This window comes from Rhinopithecus roxellana, chromosome 11 (genome assembly GCF_007565055.1).
Source record: "Rhinopithecus roxellana isolate Shanxi Qingling chromosome 11, ASM756505v1, whole genome shotgun sequence".
NCBI lineage: Eukaryota > Metazoa > Chordata > Mammalia > Primates > Cercopithecidae > Rhinopithecus > Rhinopithecus roxellana.
Genome location: NC_044559.1, coordinates 63883453 through 63904741, shown reverse-complemented (window position 1 = coordinate 63904741; position 21289 = coordinate 63883453). Strand labels below are relative to the sequence as shown.

At 41.2% G+C, this 21289-nt stretch overlaps 1 protein-coding gene and 1 long non-coding RNA gene across 3 annotated transcripts in view; one reads left to right on the top strand and one right to left on the bottom strand.

The window, feature by feature from the left end:
* Positions 1-795: 795 nt before the first annotated feature.
* The window catches only part of LOC115900455, a 36456-nt gene continuing 15962 nt past the window's right edge, over positions 796-21289 (bottom strand). For both annotated transcript variants that reach the window (XR_004060135.1, XR_004060136.1), the window contains exons 2-3: positions 17635-17737; positions 796-1044 (exon numbers count right to left, since the gene is read on the bottom strand). This is a non-coding gene — a long non-coding RNA (uncharacterized LOC115900455). The remainder of the gene's footprint in view (positions 1045-17634; positions 17738-21289) is intronic.
* LIPA (lipase A, lysosomal acid type) overlaps positions 12369-21289 on the top strand; it is a 39472-nt gene continuing 30551 nt past the window's right edge. The window contains exons 1-3 of the mRNA XM_010379603.2: positions 12369-12697; positions 16430-16541; positions 18259-18376. Coding sequence (XP_010377905.1) covers positions 16431-16541; positions 18259-18376 — 229 coding nt within the window. The 5' untranslated portion in view covers positions 12369-12697; position 16430. The remainder of the gene's footprint in view (positions 12698-16429; positions 16542-18258; positions 18377-21289) is intronic.

Here is a 21289-nt window from a genome sequence, read left to right as displayed (position 1 = left end):
GAACTTCTTTGAACTAAATCTATGCTTCTCAAGCAACTTTTGATTAATCATAACTTTCTGTGTAGGTTTTGTATTGCTTTTGCATGATACATTTGTTAGGGTTAGAGGATGAGAGAGTTTTTACCATGGCAAATAGAAAGGATCACAGAGATGAAGCTGTTTTCCTGAACATAAAACCAACCAAAGATGCAAGCATATTAAAAGTGTTATTTGTAGTTTTTGGTAGCAATCCACCAAAAGATCTCTGGTAATTTCCCACAAAATGGAGCACTTAGTAAGTAAAATCCAATACCACTAACACAACCTTCCATTGTTTTTATAATATTTCTAAAGTTGGAATAAGGTCACCAACCCTGGAGCAAGACCAAACCTGTTGTCATCCGGCAGGAATTCAGGATCTATTCATGGACCAATAGGCTTGCACTTCATTTAAGAAAGTTCACTGAGGGAGTCTTGGAGTTGGTGAAGGGCAATTAGGAGGAAGAGAAGTGAAAGTCAAAGCCAAATTGGCCCTGATACCCTGATATCTATTTTGTATGTGAAGAGAAGTTCCGGGAAGAAAGGAGTAAGGAATTCATGAAGACTTGATGGAATCTCTAGTTGCCGCTCCTCTTTATTCTGCATCAGCTGCCAACAGCAACATGTTAGTATGTTTTAATAACTCCAACAACTGCACACGTGATTGGGCTTGGCAGTTTTTACTGTTCACTTCACAAAAAGTGATTGTCAACTGAGAGGAATCCTAGACAAGGGCCCACTAGGATTTCTGAGGAAACATGAGGAAAGGGTTTGGAATTGTTTTGATGAAATTTACTACAAATATGAAATATATAGAAGTAGAATCTTGTAAAGAGTGCTTCTCAAACATTCTTCATGGGAATCACCCCGGGATCTGAGAAATATGGGGACTCTGATTCAGCAGTTTGGAGGTGAGGCTGGAATTTTGGCATTTCTTACATACTCCCAGATGATCTCAAGGTGCTGGGCCAGGGACCATTCTTTGCATAACAAGGTTGTGAAAACGCTGGGATAGTCTGATGACATCTGCAGAGTGAAGATATAAAAATGTCAAGGTTTGCTTTGCAAAGCTGTGATTCAGACGGGAAGAAATATATTGAGTTTCCATGACCCTGTGCTCATTGTGGTGTCATTTAGGAGCCTTAGGTAGTAGGTATAGAGAGACAAGGAAAAGAGAGACACCAACAAGTGCTGAATGGAGAACGCAGAGGCAAAGAGAAAGGTTTGTGAACAGACTCCAGGGATGACCTGTGGCCACTGAGGGAAGACTTACTAGACACTCAATGCTGTTTAATTCATGCCTCATTGCCCGCATAGTAGCTTGCCACTGTCAGATGTTATATTCTGATTTTTTGTTTTGGAAAGTTCAGTCCATTTGTGTGTGCTAAATGAGAGAACTAGGAATCGTATCCTTTCCCATAGGGAATACCAGCAGTTTACAAGTCCTCAGCACCAGTCAGGTGACAAGAAAAATCTCCTTTTCAATTGTCTCATCTTTCCCCAATACTAGCTTGAAGAAGCCAGCCGTAAGCATTGGGTAGGTGGGTAAGGAAAGACCTGGGAAAAGGGAAAGAACAGATCACATACCATTTCCCATGGCTGGACTTCATCTTAAGCAGGTCTGAAGTAAAAGAGGGGGAGCACTTTGAATTGAAAAATGAGATTGGAATTGGATTGGTTACGGCAAAAAATCAACAGGGCTGTTAAGGGACAGGGAGGGGAGCTCAGAAATAGCACATCGCAGGGCAGTCGTAGAGAGGCAGAATTTCTTAATGTATTCCAGCGAGTTCAGCCCATTCAATATAAACTAGTGTTAGATGCACAGGTCTGAACAAGGAAGAGGAAGAATAAACCACAGAAGGTACAGAATGAGATGAGTTCTATTCTCCTCTGCACTGACAGGGGGCTGGACTTGACCTATGCCAGTGAACTTTCCCACAGTTCTAAGACATTTATTTCATCTTGTAATCAAGAGCCAGCATTCTCTCTGTTTTTCTTTTTTTTTTTTTTTTTTTTTTTTTTTTTTTTTTTTTTTGAGACGGAGTCTTGCTCTGCCGCCCAGGCTGGAGTGCAGTGGCCGGCTCTCAGCTCACTGCAAGCTCCGCCTCCCGGGTTCACGCCATTCTCCTGTCTCAGCCTCCCGAGTAGCTGGGACTACAGGCGCCCGCCTCGTCGCCCGGCTAGTTTTTTGTATTTTTTAGTAGAGACGGGGTTTCACCGTATTAGCCAGGATGGTCTCGATCTCCTGACCTCATGATCCGCCCGTCTCGGCCTCCCAAAGTGCTGGGATTACAGGCTTGAGCCACCGCGCCCGGCCATTCTCTCTGTTTTTCAAGAGAAGCCAGGATTATATATTTTTATGTAAGCTCGTCTGATTTTTTAAATTTAAATATTTATTTATTTATTTATTTATTGAGAAAGAGTCTCGCTCTGTCACCCCTGGCTGGAGTGCAATGGCACGATCTCAGTTCACTGCAACCTCCGCCTCCCAGGTTCAAACGATTCTCCTGCCTCAGCCTCCCCAGTAGCTGGGATTACAGGCATCCGCCATCACACCTGGCTAATTTTTGCATTTTTAATAGAGATGGGGTTTTGTCATGTTGGCCAGTCTGGTCTTGAGCTCTTCTGATTTTTAACTGTTGACAACTAATTCAAATTTCTAGAACACCCAGAGGGTCCAGCTATTTTGGCAAAGGATGCATATCTGAGGGCCTCTGGCTATGACTTCTGGACTAGGCATCACATCCAATTACTCACTTTATGTGGGAGGGCACTGAAAGCTTGGACTTAGTCATTTCTGTGTCCTCAGCTCCAGGCTAGTTCTTTAGTAGGTGTTCATACATGTTGTCAATAGGAATCAAAGGCTGGGGGCTGGAAATTGAAGACCCTTAGACAATAATTTCTAGAAATTCTTCTGGTGCTGGAATGTGTCACTACTAGCTACCTTTCACCTTTTGTGATGAAACTGACTGCGAAGCCCAGCATAGGAAGAGGAAGAGGAACCCTTGCTCACCATCGCGGGTCAAAGCCTGGAGCGTCCTGGATACCTGAACTCCATCTTCAAGTGCCTGTTAGTAAACCTTTTATCAACGCTTCCAAAGGAAACAAAACACAGTGGGACATGTTTAAATTGCCTTCCTTTGGGAGGCAGGGCAGTCTGCCCTGTAAAGCCTCCTTCCCTTTTACTGAACACATGGAGATGGAGGACCTTGGATTATTAAGTACTGAAACGTGTGTGGAGGTGGGGAAAACACAGCCAAAGGCCTTTGAGACTCAGAGGCCCCAAATACCAGAATGTGTCGGCACCTCCCAGTAGGAGGCCCAAGCCTGCATGGGCCCAGACTCGGTCTTCCTGGGGAACTGCTGCCCCCTGCTGGCAATGAAGGGTGAGACAACATTCAGTTCTAATCGGCTCAGCCAATCTCCGCAGCTGCCCAACCTCTTATCCACAAGCCAGGTGAGCTGGGCCTTCCTGTTTTGAGCCTCAGGTTCCCCATCTTCTTGCTTCCTCCACTAGGCACTGAGGGCAGGAGCCAGGTATCCTTGTTCAGCTCTGAATCTCCAACCTTCAAGAGAGTGGCCTGTCACTCAAAGAACTGCTGAATGAAAATGGGTTAAATTCTCGATAGTGAAGAAGAGCTGGATCTTTGGCGTTAAGCTACTTGAGTTTAAATATCATCTTCATGGCTTGAGTCTCTATATCATCATCTGAAGAAAGGGAAAACACCTCTGTTGGGTGGTTACTGATTCAACAAGATAATGAATGTAAAGTACTAGGATTATATCTGTCCTATAGCGAAGGCTCAATAAATAGTGACTATTAGTATTTTTAAAAATAGGCTTATCAAAGTATGACAGATGAAGATTAAACTGCACATATTTATTTATTTATTTATTTTTATTTTTTTCTTTTTTAATTTTTTTATTATACTTTAAGTTCTAGGGTACATGTTCATAACGAAATGCACATATTTAAATTGTACATTTTGATGAGTTTTCACATCTGTATATACCTGTGAAACCATCACTACAGTGAAGACAGCAAATGTATTTATTCCCTCCAAGTTTCCCCATGCCTCTCTGTCATCCAGCCTCCTCTCCTTTCCAAAGAAAAATGTCCCCTCTCCAGGAAACCACTAATTTTTTTTTTTTTTTTTTTTTTTTTTTTTTTTTTTTTGAGACGGAGTCTTGCTCTGTCACCCAGGCTGGAGTGCAGTGGCCAGATCTCAGCTCACTGCAAGCTCTGCCTCCCGGGTTTACGCCATTCTCCTGCCTCAGCCTCCCGAGTAGCTGGGACTACAGGCGCCCGCCACCTCGCCCGGCTAGTTTTTTGTATTTTTTAGTAGAGACGGGGTTTCACCATGTTAGCCAGGATAGTCTTGATCTCCTGACCTCGTGATCCGCCCGTCTCGGCCTCCCAAAGTGCTGGGATTACAGGCTTGAGCCACCGCGCCCGGCCGAAACCACTAATTTTCTATCACTGTAGATTAATTTACAATTTCTACATTTTTATGAAAATGAAATAAGACATGTACTCTTCTTGTCTGTCTTCATTCTCTCAGCATAATTATTTTGAGTCATTCATGTTGCTGTGTGCATCAGAAGATCACAATTCTTTTATTGCAGAGTAATATTCCATTGTATAGATATACAACAATTTGTTTATCCATTTACCTGTTGATGGACATTTGTGTTGTTTCCAGTTTATGGCTATTACAAATAAAACTGCTATGATCATTTGTGCACAAACACTTTCATTTCTCTTGAGTAAATACTTAAGAGTAGAATAGCTGGGTCATATGATAGATTTACTCATAATCTTTTATCTAAAGTGATTGTCCCATTTTACATTCCCATCGGCAATGAAAGAGATTCCCAGCTGCTTCACATCCTTGCCAACACTTTTTAATTTTAGCCATCCTGGTGGATAGAATAGTGTTATCTCATTGTGGCTTTCATTTGCATTTTCCTAATGATTAACGGTGTTGAGCATCTTTTCACATGTTTATTAATCATCCACATATCTTCTTTAGTGAAATGTCTGTCCAAATATTTTGCTAATTTTTGATTGGAGTTTTAGTTTTTAAGAAGCAGACCAAATCATTTTATAAAGTTAAAGAATACTTACTGAGATACAATCTGCATACCATTCAATTCACCATTTAAAGGGAAAAATGGCATTCAGTATATTTGCAGAACTGTGCAACTATCATCACAATTAACTTTAGAACATTTTCATCACCCTAACACCGTCTCCTCCCTATCTTTTAGCCATCAACCCACCATTATCCGTAGGTAACTGCTAATCTACTTTCTGTCTGCAGAGATTTGACTATTCTGTACATTCCATGCAAGTGGAATGGTCTTTTGTGAGTGGCTTTTTAAATCTGGCATAATGTTTTCAAGATTCATCCATGTTGTAGTTTGTATCAGTACTTCATTTTTAAATTATGGAAGAATATTCCATTGTATGAACATATCAAATTTTATTTATTCATTTATTCATCAGTTGATGAACATACGGTTATTTCCACTTTTTGGCTATTCTGAGTGATGCTCCTATGAACATTCATGTACAAGTTTTTATGTAAACATCAGTTCTTATTTCTATTGGGTATATAGTTGAAAGTGCAGTTGATGGGTCATATGATAACTCTATGTTTACCCTTTTGAGGAACTTCCAGACAGACTGTTTTCCAAAGTGGCCACACCATTTCACATTTCCAGTAGCAGTGTGCAAGGGTTCACATTTCTCCACATCCTTATCAACACTTGTTATTACCTGTATTTTTTATTATAGCCATCCTAGTGGGTATGAAGTGGTATCTCATCATGGTTATAATGTGTCTTTTTTAGAGAAAAAAGTTATTTTACTTTGAAGGGGTCCAATTTGTTGATATTTTTTCTTTTATAGGTTATGCTTTTTGTGTTGTGTTTAAACAATCTTTGACAAAACACAAATTCCTTAAGATTTTCTTATCTTTTTTCTAGGAACTCCTGTAGTTTTAACTTTCAAATGTATGTATATAGTCCATTTTGAGTTAATTTTTCTATGACTTAAGGGTCTAGGTTCATTGTTTTGCATATACCTATTTAAGTGTTCTAGCACCATTGTTAAAGAGATTATTCTTTCCCCACTGAATTGTCATGGAACCTTGGTAAAAATCAGTTGGGGCTCTACTTCCCAGTATTCAGTATTCTTATTCTTATTCAGTATTCTTATTTTTAAAAGGCCAGCCTTAATTTAGGGCTGATCTTGCTCCAATACTGAGACAATAGTCTTATGAATTTTTTATTGAGTGAGTTGTGTATTACAATGTTTTCCCACTCTGGCTGGTTGTAACTGAAACCATTCCAAGTTCTGTGTGAGCCTTGGGGATCTTACTGTTTGCAGGTGGTTTCTTTCACTAAACTGTGATCTAGCATTGTCTCTTCACATGCAGACTATTAGTTAAAGACCTGAAGGAACCCATCTGCAGCTTGCCACAGCCTCACTCTCTTCAGCTCTCTCTGCTCCAGTACTCTGCTCTGCAACTCTGCTGCCTTATGAGAATTCCTACTGCCAGATGAGAATGCCTTCTGAATTCTCATGTTTCTCCTCTATTCAGATCAACTGCTGGATTTTGCTTGGATTTGGCCTCCCTAAAGTACAGCCTGGAAAATCTCTCCAGGCAATTATCTGAGGCATTGCAGGGATCATTTCACTTGTTTTCCTCTTCTCAAGGATTGCTCTTTCTTTTGCACTATTTGTTGTCCAACGTCTGAAACTATTGTTTCATACTTTTTCCACCTTAGCTGTTTAAAGTAGGAGAGTAAATCAGGTCACTGTTACTCTATCTTTGCTGGAAGCAGAACTGCTATTAGTATTGTTTCTGTCTTTAATTCACCAGTCTGGCTTATGATATAAAGTGACCATCCCAAACACACATGTGCATATATGGACACACACACACGCCACTGCTACCTCCTGTTTTCTGTAAAACTTTCTTTTTATAGTTGTGAAAATTGTCAAAATCAAAATGAAGTCCTATATATTAAAGAACTGGCAAACGGACCCATGGAAGGCCATAAAGGGAGTGTTCTCACACATATACCTGAAAATCAGAACTATCACAAAAGACTGCCAAAAATGCAGCCTTGCACAGAAAATACTTCCGCAAGGATGTCCATTCAGCAACTGTCTGTCAGACCTTGGACCAATGCCACCCTTGTTATTGATCCTTGTAGCCAAGGACAATTGATTCAAAATAACTTACTTGTTCTTTCTCATTTTTCCTTTAAAAACTTCCCCTTGTCTTAACCTCTTTAAATATGCACATAGTATAATATGGCACACTTATTCCCATTGCAAACCTGAATCAATGTCATTTTCTTCTGTAGAGTCTCCTTTTCTCTTTCATTAAGTTTAACATGGAAAAGGTATGGGTCATCCACCAGTCATTGTGGATCACAATGGCCCAAAGCAGGAAGTAGGAGAAATCTTCCCCTACCTGGGTGAAGGAACTTTGTGGTTATATTTTCATTCATTCACTCACAGATGACAACTTGGATTCAGTTTGCCTGGGTTGCATTTTGGGCTGCATCACTTTTTACTTTTGCGAAATTGTGCTAAGCCCTCTACATAGAGTGTCTCATTCAATCCTCAAAACTACCTTTATATCCCCATTTTACAAGTGAAGAAACTGAGGCTTAGAAAGGTTAACTATATTGCCCAATGTCTGACACACAGAAATGCTGCTCAATCTGTTGCTCATTTCTCAGTACTCACTTAACTTAAGCTATCATTGGCACTTGCCTGGGCTGATCATTTCCTCTTTCATGAAATTTCTTTCTTCACTTCATGTCAAGTACAACACACTCAGTTCTCCTCCAACCTCATTGTCTTCTCAGCTTTTATGTCTTCTGAATCTCTATGTGTGTTCTTTGCTACTTATGCTTGCTTTACAGGGGATCTCATCCAGCCTCATGTCTTTAAATACTGTTTCTAATATGATTAGTCACAAATCATATCTCTAGCCTGGAGCTTGAATACAACATCTATATTTCCTAGTCCCTACTCAACATCTCCATGTGGATGTTTTGCCAATCTTCTCCTTTTTGTCTCCAAATCCATTCCCTGTCATACCCCTGCTCTGCTCTGTCTTGTGGAGGATGGAGTGGTCTGACCTCTGCAAGCTCTTGTGTCAGCCAGCTTTAGCCCGTCTAGGATCCTCAGAAGGGACTTGTGGAAGACTGAAGGAAGAAGGAAGGGAAGGTCCAGCTATTTCTAGCTCCTCTCTTTCTTGGCAAGGGGTGGTGTCTCTGACGGAGACTGCTGCTCAACTTCTGGTCTATGGTATGACACTTCCTTCATTCAATGATACTCCAGCTCTTCCCACTGTTGTTAATAATTTCTGTGGTGCCACCCGAACCCTGTTTGTCTTCTCAGCAATGCTGTCACCTGTGTAACCATGTCCTCTGTTTGCAATGCCTAGAGTGGCTTCTTTTTCCTGATATGGCCTGAGTTGATACAGGTCTCTAACAGGCATCTCAAAACCAACAAATCTAGAACAAACTCCTAATTTCCCTCTCAAGTTGCTCTTCCTGGTACTTTGTCCATTCAAATTCATGGCAACTCCATTAGTGCCATCCTTGATGCTACTGTCCCTCTCATATCTGTATTCAATCCACCAGCAAGTCCTGTTGGTTCAACGTTATAAACATACCTAGAGTTGACTATTTTTCTCCACTTTCACTGCTATCACCATCCTGGTCCAAGTTATTATTAACTCTCACTTGGACTATTGTGGTAGCCTTCTGATGTGGTTTGGCTGTGTCCCCACCCAAATCATTATCTTGAATTGTAGTTCCCATAATGCCCACATGTTGTGGGAGGGACCCAGTGGGAGATAATTAAATCATGGGGTCAGTTTTCCCCATACCTTTCCCGTGGTAGTGACTAGGTCTCATGAGATCCGATGGGTTTATAAGGGGAAACCCCTTTCACTTTGTTCTCATATCCTCTCACGTCTGCTGCCATGTAAGACATGCCTTTTGCCTTCTGCCATGATTGTGAGTCCACCCCAGCCATGTGGAACTGTGAGTCAATTAAATCTCTTTCCTTTACAAATTGCCTAGTCTTGGGTATGTCTTTATTAGCAGCATAAGAACTGACTGCAGTGAGCCAAGATCACGCCACTGTACACCAGCCTGGGTGACAGAGCAAGACTCCATCTCAAAGAAACAAAACAAAACAAAAAAACACAAGAACTGACTGACACAGTAAATTGATACCAGTAGAGTGGGGTGCTATTGTAAAGATACCTGAAAATGTGGAAGTGGCTTTGGAACTGGGTAACAGGCAGAGGTTGGAACAGTTTGGAGGGCTCAGAAGAAGACAGGAAGACATGGGAAAGTTTGGAACTTCTTAGAGAACTGTTGAATGACTTTGACCAAAATGCTGATGACATGGACAATGAAATTCAGGCTGAGATGGTCTCAGACAGAGATGAGGAACATGTTGGGAACTGTGGTAAAGGTGACTCTTGCTCTGTTTTAGCAAAGATACTGGGGGCATTTTGTCCCTGCCCTAGAGATTTGTGAAACTTTGAACTTGAGGGAGATGATTTAGGGTATCTGGGGGAAGAAATTTCTAAGCAGTAAAACATTGAGATGGTGACTTGGGTGCTGTTAAAAGAATTCAGTTTTAAAAGAGAAACAAAACATACAAGTTCAGAAAATTTGCAGCCTGACAACACGATAGAAAAGAAAAACCCATTTTCTGAGGAGAAATTCAAGCTGGCTGCAGACATTTGCATAAGTAATGAGGAGCCAAATGTTAATTGCCAAGACAATGGGGAAAATGTCTCCAGGGCATGTCAGAGACCTTTGAGGTAGCCCCTCTCATCACAGGCCTGGAGGCTTAGGAGGAAAAAATAGTTTCCTGGGTTGGCTCAGGTCCTCCCTGCTATGTGCAGCCTAGGGACTTGTGTCCCAGCCACTCTAACCATGGCTAAAAGGGGTTAAAGTACAGCTCAGGCCATGACTTCAGAGGGTACAATCCCTAAGCCTTGGCAGTTTCCATGTAGTGTTGAGCCTGTGGGTGCACAGAAGTCAAGAACTGAGGTTTGAGAACCTCCACCTGTATTTCAGAGAGTGTATGGAAATGCCTGGATGTCCAGGCAGAAGTTTGCTGCAGGGGTGTGGCCCTTAACGAGAACCTGGGCTAGGGCATTGCAGAAGAGAAATGTGGGATTGGAGGCCCCACACAGAGTCCCCACTAGGGCACTGCCTAGTGGAGCTGTGAGAAGAGGACCACTGTCCTCCAGACCCCAGAATGGTAGATCCACTGACAGCTTGCTCTATGCACCTGGGAAAGCTGCAGACACTCAACACCAGCCTGTAAAAGCAGCCAGGAGGAAGGGTTGCCCCTGCAAAGCCACAGGGGCAGAGCTGCCCAAGACCATGGAAACCCACCTCTTGCATCAGTGTGACCTGGATGTGAGACATGGAGTCAAAGGAGATCATTTTGCAGCTTTAAGAATTGACTGCCTTGATGGATCTGGACTTGCATGGGGCTTTTAGCTCCTTCATTTTGGCCAGTTTCTCCCATTTGAAATGGGTGTATTTATCCCATGCCGGTATCTAAGAAGCAACTAACTTGCTTTTGATTTTACAGGCTAATAGGTGGAAGGGACTTGCCTTGTTTCACATGAGACTTTGGACTGTGGACTTTTGAGTTAATGCTGAAATGAGTTAAGACTTGGGGGGACTATTGGGACGGCATGATTGGTTTTTGAAATGTGAGGACATGAGATTTGGGAGTGGCCAGGGGCAGAACGATATGGTTTGGTTGTGTCCCCACCCAAATCTTATCTTGAATTTTAGCTCCCATAGTTCCCATGTGTTGTGGGAGGGAGCCGGTGGGAGATAATTGAATCATGGGGACAGTTTACCCCATACTGTTCTTGTGGTAGTAAATAAGTCTCACAAAGTCTGATGGTTTTATAAGAGGAAAACCCTTTCATTTGGTTCTTTCTCTCAGATCTGCCGCCATGTAAGACATGCCTTTTGCCTTCTGCCATGATTGTGAGGCCTCCCCAGTCCTGTGGAACTGTGAGTCAATTAAACCTTTTTCCTTTATAAACTACCCAGTCTTGGGTATGTCTTTATTAGCAACATGAGAACAGACGAATACACCTTCTAATTAGTCTCCCTGCTTCTGTGGTTCAGAATGATCTTTCTAAACTAGATTATGCTGGCCTTCTATTGAAAATATTCCACTGGCTTCTCATCTTAGTCAGAAGATATGGTAAAATCTTGACAAGTGGCTCCCAAGGCACCAAACTTCTAGGACTTCATGTTCTACTACTTTCTACTATATACATTCTGTTTTAGCCTCAAAGACCTCACCACTCTGACTAGGACCCACCAGGAATATTCCTACCACAGGGCCTTTATACTTGCTATTTGCACCTGGAATGTGCTTTCTCCAGTATCTAAGGCTATTGACTACCTCCTTGCCTGTGCTTAGATGTCACTTCATCAGAGTCCTTTTCTGATTACCATATACATATCATCCTCCTTCTTATCCCTGTTTTGTTTTGTTTTGTTTTGTTTTTTTGAGATGGAGTCTCACTCTGTTGCCCAGGCTGGAGTGCAGTGGCATAATCTCCACTCACTGCAACCTCCACCTGCCTGGTTCAGGCGATTTTCCTACCTCAGCCTCCTAAGTAGCTGGGATTAAAGGCGCACACCACCACACCTGCTAATTTTGTATTTTTAGTAGAGGCGGAGTTTCCCCATGTTGGCCAGGCTGGTCTTGAACTCCTGTCCTCAGGTGATCTGCCCTCCTCAGCTTCCCAAAGTGCTGGGATTACAGGCATAAGCCATTGTGCCCAGCCCCTTGTTTTTTCTTTTGTTGTTGTTGTTTGTTTGTTTTTGTTGTTGTTCTTTATAGCACTTATCACCACCTCATGTATTATATAGTTATTCATGATGTGTCTCTTCCCATCAGAATATACACAAGAGAACAGGGACCTTGCTTAGTTCGTTTCTATATCTCCACTGTCTTACTACTGCCTGGCATTTAGTAGGTGCTCAATAAAATCTTTGTTTTAGAAAATGATAAATAATATGTGCATATTGAATATTGTTTCCTCTTTTAACAAATCTTTAATAATAATAAAAAATTAAAAGCAGCAAGATTGCTTTGCATCAGGCACAATGATCAACCCTTTAAATAGAGCACATGATTCACTTTCATTTACAGAGCCCACATGCTCTCTGTCAGGCGCAGAGGGTGCCAGCCCTGCAGGAGCTTCGGGGGCGGAGCAGAAGGCCGCCTAAAAGAGCCTCTGCTAAGAGAGCATGCGTAGGCGGCGCGCTGGTAGAGCTGGGGACCTGCCAGCCTGGGAGGCGGAGGACGGGTCCCATCTTTTAGGACCGCCTACAGCGCATGCTCTGCAGGATCAACCGGTTAGCTGGCAAGCGGCCGAGCTGGGCTGGGGCGGAGTCTCCGCGGCACTTCCCGGTGGCTGGTGGCTGGCTGCTCTGATTGGCTGAACAAATAGCCCGAGGGTGGTGGGCACCCGCCCTCCCGACACTGCAGACCAGGCCCCCTGCAGGTACCCTATTCGTACCCCGGCCCCTGAGAGCCGGCACTGCGACTCGAGACAGCGGCCCGGCAGGACAGCTCTAGGTGAGTGTGCCGGCCCCGCGGCGCTGCCAGGTGCGGGTGCGGCGTGGAAGCTTGTGCCTCCACCAAGGGGAGGGTCGCGCCCTGAGGCTCTGCGTTTGGACCCGGCGAGTCTTGCCTGGGGTGCCTGCGGGTGCTTTTTCTGCGGGCGTTGGCTCAAGGCATCTGCCAGTCAACCTGGGCAACTTCAGAGAGCTGAAGTTGCCCATCTTCCCTGGGCGCTGTTCACTTTCCTGGACAGGCGCGGTCGCCGGTCAGTGAAGTTGCCCAGTGCTCCTGGACCGTGAGGACAGCAGGGATGTCTGAGTCCTCTCTCTGCATCCTCGTGCTCTCCTCCCATTAGCTCCTCCAGGCATCCCACCCTACCTCTCTTGTTAGCCAAAGGCGTGGTCGAAAGCAGACTTGGGCATCAATCCTGGTTAAAGTCCCAGCGATATTGCTTTTTAAACAGTTGACACTTTACTTCCAGTACTTAAGCTGGGTGAACCTCAGATTCCTGAAAAATGGAATTAATGGTACTGCCATAGGGTCGGTCGAGGAGTAATTGACATAGTAGATCAGAAGCGCTCCCTGCGGTGGCTGGCGCCTTGCGAGAGCTTAAATTTGAGTCGTAATAATTGTTGTTAGTAGAAAGCTAAATGGCGTGCTGCGTTGGGACCTTTTCTTCTGCCACTGAACTGTTGGACTGCTCCTATCTTTTTTCAGAATCTATGCTATGCATCTAATATATACATGACACTTCGCTTGGTTCTGGGGGTACAAAGCTGAGTCAGACTCAGGCTGTGCCCTGTGGCCTTGGGCTGGGGTGAAATGAGGGCAGACAAGTATCTAATTGGATTGTTACAAAGTCTAAAGAACTGAGATGAAGGTGTTAATAACAGCCCAGAAAAGCACACTGAATTCAGCCTGGAAGTTTTGTTTTTTTTTCCCCCCTCCTTCGAGATTTTCACAGTTATCTCCTTTGTAAGAATTGCTTGGCTTTGTATGTTGAGAAAAATATACTAAGTATGTAGTGTTGTGTTGGAAGGAAAACTTAACTGGGTGAGATTTTCAGCTGAGTAGCTTTAGCTGTTACCCTCATGGACCTTCCTCTAGGCAGCTGGTGCAGGTTCTGTAGGAAAACTGCTGAATGAAAGCAGCGACTGCAGATGCTACTCTGTTTTAAATTGTGGTAATTCCTTTTATTTTTTCCCTTTCAGTTTACTCCTTATTCTCTAGTAATAATAGACTTTTGGGAGGTTGCGTTTATCATAAAAAATAGCCTGGGGCTGTACAATCCTTCCTATCATAAAGAAGTACAAAGTTGTAAGTAGAATCAGTGGCCTTGCTTTGCCAATGCACACTGAAGGGGATGACGTTTGCTCCTGTTTAGAATTTCAGAGTTCACGGCCGGGCGCGGTGGCTCACGCCTGTAATCCTAGCATTTTTGGAGGCCGAGGCCAGCGGATCACGAGGTCAGGAGATCAAGACCATCCTGGCTAACACAGTGAAACCCCGTCTCTACTAAAAATACAAAAACAAAATTAGCCGGGCGTGGTGGCAGGCGCCTGTAGTTCCAGCTACTCGGGAGGCTGAGGCAGGAGAATGGCGTGAACTCATGAGGCGGAGCTTGCAGTGAGCCAAGATCTCACTATTGCACTCCAGCCTGGGCGACAAAGCAAGACTCTGTCTAAAAAAACAAAAAGAAAAAAAAAAGAAAAAAAGAATTTCAGAGTTCACTACTTCTTGGAAAAAAATAATCCCAGGAGGAATTCCTTCAACAGAAGGGAGTCAGTTCACTTTTGCAATCTCCTGATAATCAATTTCTTAAGACTTGTGGAATATTCAGTTTAAACACAAGACTAAAAACGAACAGCTGTAGTGGAGTATTATTGACATACGATAGCATGGCATATTTCAATTGTACAATTGTATAAGTTTTTACATGTGTACACACCTGTGAAACCATCAGTACATTCAATATTATGAACCTGTACATCACCCCCAAAAGATTCTTTGTGCATACTTCTTTGTAATCCTTTCTTACTGCCCCTTCTCTCCCCAGGAAACCACTGATCTGCTTTCTGTGAGTATAGATTAGACTGCATTTTGTGGAGTTTTATATGAAGGGAATCAGACAGTACTTTTTTTTTTCTTTATTTTGATCTGGCTTCTTTCAGCATAATTAGTTTGAGATTTATCTATATTGTTTTGTGTTCATTCTCTTTTATAGCTGAGTAGTAGGTATATACCATAATTTATCCAATCATCCATTTAAAGCATTTGGGTTTTTCCAGTTTTTGGCTATTACACCCAAAGCTGCTATAAACATTTATGTACAAGTCTTTGTATGGGCATACATGCCTGCATCTTTTTAAGTGATTCCATTTATTTTTTGAAAATACAGAAGTTCTGGACTATAGTCATAGGTTTTTCTCTAACCATTTGTGTTTTCTTAGGAGAGGCATTTAACTTTGCCTTCAGCATCCTCAAGGTCTTTGCTGTGATTTTGAGTCATCACTGCCAGAAACCAAGATGGTCTTTGTTGATTTGATGGTTAGAGAATTTCAGAAGGAGAGAAATGGGTCAAATTTTTCCTTTCTGTTTCTTTTGAAGGCTCTATTTTCTTTTGTTTCATTTTTTTCCCCCATGAATGACAAATTTAATTGCTGACATATAATTGGGGCAAGAACAGAAGTGGTTGAATAAGTAGGAGAAAAGCTAATAGTGGCTGAACTTAAACATGTCTAAATCACAGGTGGAGGGCAAGAGGTGGGAAATAATCAAGCTCAGAAATTTTGTAGCTCTTTCTTTTTCTGAAACTATCCTCTTCTAAGTCTTGCCTTTTGTTATTTCTCCATGAACAATTTGTTTTTAACTTTGGGGTTAGGAGGTATGTGGGTATGCTGGACTCCAAAGGTCATATATTAACTGGAGGTGGTGGGTGGGAGGTTTCTTAGTTAAAAATAATTCCTTTGGGAGGTGGAGGCGGGCAGATCACTAGGTCAGGAGTTTGAGACCAGCCTTGCCAATATAGTGAAACCCCATCTCTACTAAAAATACAAAAATTAGCTGGGCATGGTGGCCCGCTCCTGTAGTCCCAGCTACTCTGGAGGCTGAGGCAGCAGAACCACTTGAACCCGGGAGGTGGAGGTTGTGGTGAGTGGAGATATCACGCCACTGCTCTCCAGCTTGGGTAACAGAGCAAGACTCAGTCTCAAAAAAAAAAAAAAAAAAAAAAAAAAAAATTCCTGGCCAGGCACGGTGGCTCATGCCTGTAATCCCAGCACTTTGAGAATCTGAGGTGGGTGAATCATGAAGTCAGGAGTTTGAGACCAGTTTGGCCAATATGGTGAAACCCTGTCTCTACTAAAAATACAAAAATTAGCCTGGTGTGGTGGTGTGCGCCTGTTGTCCCAGCTACTCGGGAGGCTGAAGCAGAAGAATTGCTTGAACCCAGGAGGCGGAGGTTACAGTGAGCTGAGATTGCGCCACTACACTGCAGCCTGGGTGACAGAGTAAGACTCTGTCTCAAAAAAAAATAAAATAAAATAAAATAAAATAAAAATAAATAAAATAAAAAAATTCCTTATTTTCTCCTTTCAGATATGGCTGGAGTCATTTGTTTCATATTTTCCCTTCGCCTTTTACTTGCCCTAAATCTGGTTCAGAACTTTTTGTGGGAGCATTAATTTACCAGAATATTTTTGTGTAGTAAAATAAAAGCAAATAATAATAGACTGTTTTATTATACAGAATGAAAATGTGGTTCTTGGAGTTGGTGGTCTGTTTGGTTCTCTGGACCCTGCATTCTGAGGGGTCTGGAGGGAAACTGACAGCTGTGAATCCTGAAACAAACATGAATGTGGTAAGTTTCTCAAAGTTATGTACTTTTAAAATACATCTGTGACAAACGTTATTTTCTCAGATCCAGTTATGTGAGCTACATGAAACCATACTCATACATTCATCTCTTTATAACTCCTTTGCTTTTCAATTTCTCTGAATCTTTTTTTTTTGAGACAGAGTCTTACTCTGTCACCTGCCCACCCAGGCTGGAGTGCAGTGGTGCCATCTTGGCTCATTGCAATCTCTGCCTCAGGGGCTCACGCGATTCTCGAGCCTCAGCCTCCCACGTAGCTGGGACTACAGGGATGCGTCACCACGCCTGGCTACCTTTTTTTGTATTTTAGTAGAGACAGGGTTTCACCATGTTGCCCAGGGTGGTCTTGAACTCCTAAGCTCAGGTAATCTGCCTGCCTCGGCCTCCCAAAGTGCTGGGATTACAGGCGTGAGCCATCACGATTGGCCCAATTTCTCTGAATCTTAGATTCAGTTTGCTAGCCTTTTCTTACCAGGTAATATGTAGTTAACAAACCTCAGTTTAATGTTATATATACTTCTTAATAAGCTAAATTATGATATTTATTAATTCATTTCATTTTTAAGTCTCAATAAGTTTGTTTAAACTATAAAAAAGTATTTAAACTTAACCGCTATTGAGTGCTGGTTTTAGAATACATGGAACAAAGATTGTGATTAAGAATGTCCGGGGAACATATTTCTATACAGAAGTCAAAGTATCTGAGCAAAATTTTGTTAGAACAAACATGCAAAAATAACCACTCGACTAATTAAAACGTCTGAAACTTATTAATCTTAAGTAAACAACAAAATCTGGAAATACCTCATTTAGGCACAAAATATCAGAAAAGTACAAATTATTAAAGAAAACAACAACTTTAAAATAGACGTTGCAGTGACCCAGCTGAAGAATCTGGCAAGCTTAGGGACTCGGAGAGAAATTCACAGTGAGCCAGGAGAGTATGACCTGATAGCAGGGTCTTACAGTTAAGTTTTACTTCTTAGCTCAAAGCTTTTCTTTTGCCTCCCAACTTTTCCAACTTTTAAAAGAATTTTTAAAATAAGAATGATAAAATTAAATTATTTCAAGTACTTACGGAAGAGAGGGTATGTGCGCTTATTTGCATTAAATCCTCTGGATACTTGAATTATCCATATCCCACTGAGCTCCTGATTAACAATTGTCCCATGCATCTTTTCCTATAGAGAAGTGAATGTGACCATCATTCCCTGTTTTGTTCAACTTTTCTTCCATCCCACCTTGACATTCTATGTAATCTTTTTAGTCCATTGATAAAAACAGGTTAATATTTTTTATGCTTTATTGGCCAGCAGGGGATCTCTCAAAACAAAGGAAGTGTTTTATACCTTGACAGTTCTAGCTGGCATATTTAGAAAAGAAAGAAATAGCATTTATTTGTGCCTGGTAGGCAGGATGGAAACAAAGAGGCCCAAGCTGGGGTAAAGTTAGACACATTTGGTATAAACATGCTAGAATGATGAAACTGAAGTTTAACCAAACATCTGCAGGTAGAACACAAGCGTGAAGCAAGGGAGGATTTACTGTTGTGATGGGCTACTAGATTTAGCAGGCTAAAATTTCAATGACAAGTGCTTTCTTAAAGCCTGGAGAACATAGTTTATCTGCTCCTTTGCTTGTGAATGTGGGAGACTGTTTCAGATTCTGTCCACCCAATTTCCATTGTCCTTTTTCTCTACAGAGTGAAATTATCTCTTACTGGGGATTCCCTAGTGAGGAATACCTAGTTGAGACAGAAGATGGATATATTCTGTGCCTTAACCGAATTCCTCACGGGAGGAAGAACCATTCTGACAAAGGTATGGGAACGCTCTTAAAAGTAAAAACCAGAATTTGGCTGGGTTTTGTGTTAGTAACCAAGTTCAGATTTAACTTAAAAACATTGAAATGGAACTATTTTTAGACCAAAGCACTAGCTGTGTTGCAGTTTTGCAGGCATAGACAAATAATTTTCTTTTAAAGAAGTAAGGACAAGAGTCATCCAATTTTTTTGTTCAAAGGTCAGATTCATTTGAGGATATGCTGAAATCTCTGTGGCTTTGTTTTTTTAAGGAAGTATCTCGTTTAATGAAATGTTTTGAGCATTAAGTAGATGACTTTTGCTATCTAAAATTTATTTAATTTTTTTAAATTCATATAATCTAAAAATCAGAGAATTAGAGGACATACAGTAAAATGCCTCCATTCTCGCTCACTCCCTACTTGCTGCTTTTTTGTATATCTTCCTAAAATAACTTCATTTTAAAATCTTTTTATTTCCAAAAATCTCATTAGAAATAAGTACAAACACAGCTTCTTATTTTTCCCTTGCCTCCATTTTAATGCAAAAGATGGCACTATTTTCTTCTTTGAATTTTTTACTTAGCACTTGGAGATCTTTCCATACAGTACATAAAGCACATCTTCCAGAGGTGCATGGTATTTCATTATATGGCTGTATCATGATTTATTTACCAAGTGTCCTATTAATGAGTATTTGTGCTATTTTCAGTCTTCTGTTAATAAATATTGCTGCTCTAAATAAGCCTTTGTGTATGCAAGTTTATGTATATGAGACATATCCAGAAATAGAATTTTTGGATCACAGGATATATGCATTTGTGATTTTGATATATATTGCCACGCTGATTTTCATGTGCACGTGTCCTGATAATAACTATCACTATGAATATATGAAAGTTCTTGTAGCTTTGGCTTAAAAAGTATATATGTACATGTATATGTATATCTTTTGTCTCTCATTTTATAACTCAAGCAAAACTGCAGTTTGCAGTACGGATAAAGGAATTTCTAGACAGACTGATTGAAATTATTAAGCAGGTATCAGAAGAAGGATCTAATCTTTATTCAATTAACTCTCCAAATGTAGCTTATTTATTTATTTATTTTTTTGAGACGGATTTTCGCTCTTGTTGCCCAGGCTGGAATGCAGTGGTGCAATCTTGGCTCACTGCAACCTCCGCCTCCCGGGTTCAAGTAAGATGTAGCTTATTCTATAACATTTTTTTGTTTCTGGAGACTTTTCTTAGGGAAAGTAAGGTTTAGATTAAGGTAGTTAGATAACTATTCTTTAACTTAAATGTTATACGGGCAGCAGAGCCATCTTTGCCTCAATTCCTGCCCAAATTGTTATTCAAAGCAAACTTAAAAACCCTCTGTGTTAATGTGAGCATTGTATTATTATTTGCTTTGTTTTTTCTTAATTTATCCTAATTTAGCTTTTTTCTTCCATGTGTTCTAGCTATAATAAGATTTTAATAATGTTTAGGTGGCTATGACAGCTATTATTTTTGAAATTTGATTTCTAACTCTTGAGATTTTTATGGTTTACAGATATATACCATTAAGCTTCCTTTTTATAAATATGTTATAAAATGAGTGATAATTTATAGTGAGAGCTTTTAGTTTTTCCTGTGCTCAAAACACTCAAAACATATATTTTATGCTAGAGCAAGCATATAATCTTGGTTTCCTTCCTTTTTTCCCCCAAAGAATAACCTCTGTATACTGATTTCAGACACTGTATAAAGAAAAATGTTTTGTATTATCTTTCTTAAAATTATAGTTGATTAATTAGTAATGTGAATCACTGTTAAACGATGGTAAGAATTTCAATAAAACATGCTGAGAGCTCTCCTCCTATATCCACCTTAAGACTTCTTTCTCCATACAGTGGTTAAAACACTCAGAGTCACATGCTCTACCTGTGTGTATCACACTGTTGCAGGGGAAGGTGCAGTGCTCTGGAATATGAAGAAAGTGAGCATGAGTCTTGATATGCTCCCAGGTAATAGAAAGGAGACTTACGGGACCTTGGTGCTAGACCTGGGTCTGCCCCTGACTTCTTGTATGCTTTTGTTTTTCATTTTTTTGAACCTCTGTTGGATATATTATATATACTTTATTTTATTTTTGGCAGGAGGGTTGGGAATTGGGAGAGTGGAGAGTCTAGGTCTTTAGAATGGGGAATATAGACCGAAAGTACTTACTCTAAGCTAAATCTGTTCATAGCATTTGATCCTCATGTTCTTTCTGTATTCTGAAGAGGCCCTCCCTGTAGGGGATCACTGATAAGAATGTCATACCTGCCATGAGCTAACCTCAATGGGGAGTTTTCAAGGAAGTCTATGGTGAACAACTCAGTTCTCTAAAGGAATTGTGATTTTCCTAAGAACTGCATGGGTACTTTTCTGATGGTTTGCATTTCCACAGTCTAAAACAGAGCATGGACAGAGGCTCTTTACTGTCCTCCACTCGTATTCAAGAGCGAGGTTGTTGCCACTGGTGTTCTTTCGGCTGTTTAAAGACAAATAGATAAAAAGAATGGAGAAGGCCTTTCACACCCAAAGTGAAACGCGTCCTCTTCTCATGCATCCTACTTCCCCTCCTGACTTCCTCCTCTATTATTAATAGCACCAGCATCCTCCTAATGACCTAGCCTGGAATCTGCAGAATCATTCTTGACCACGGGTCCTCTCTAGGCCACCCACATTAAATTGCTTCAGTTCATATTTTTCTTCTGTTTCCCTGACCACCATCCTACATTAGGCTCTTGTTACCACTTAACTGGGTGCCTGAAATAAGCGCAGCAGCTGAGAGAGTCTTGAGCCATTTCCCTTTTCAAGGCTCCTTGTATGTTAACAAAAAGAAAGAATTTCCAAACAGGATTATGAAAATTCAGTTTGCTTATATAGTTTAAGAGATTAATGCTT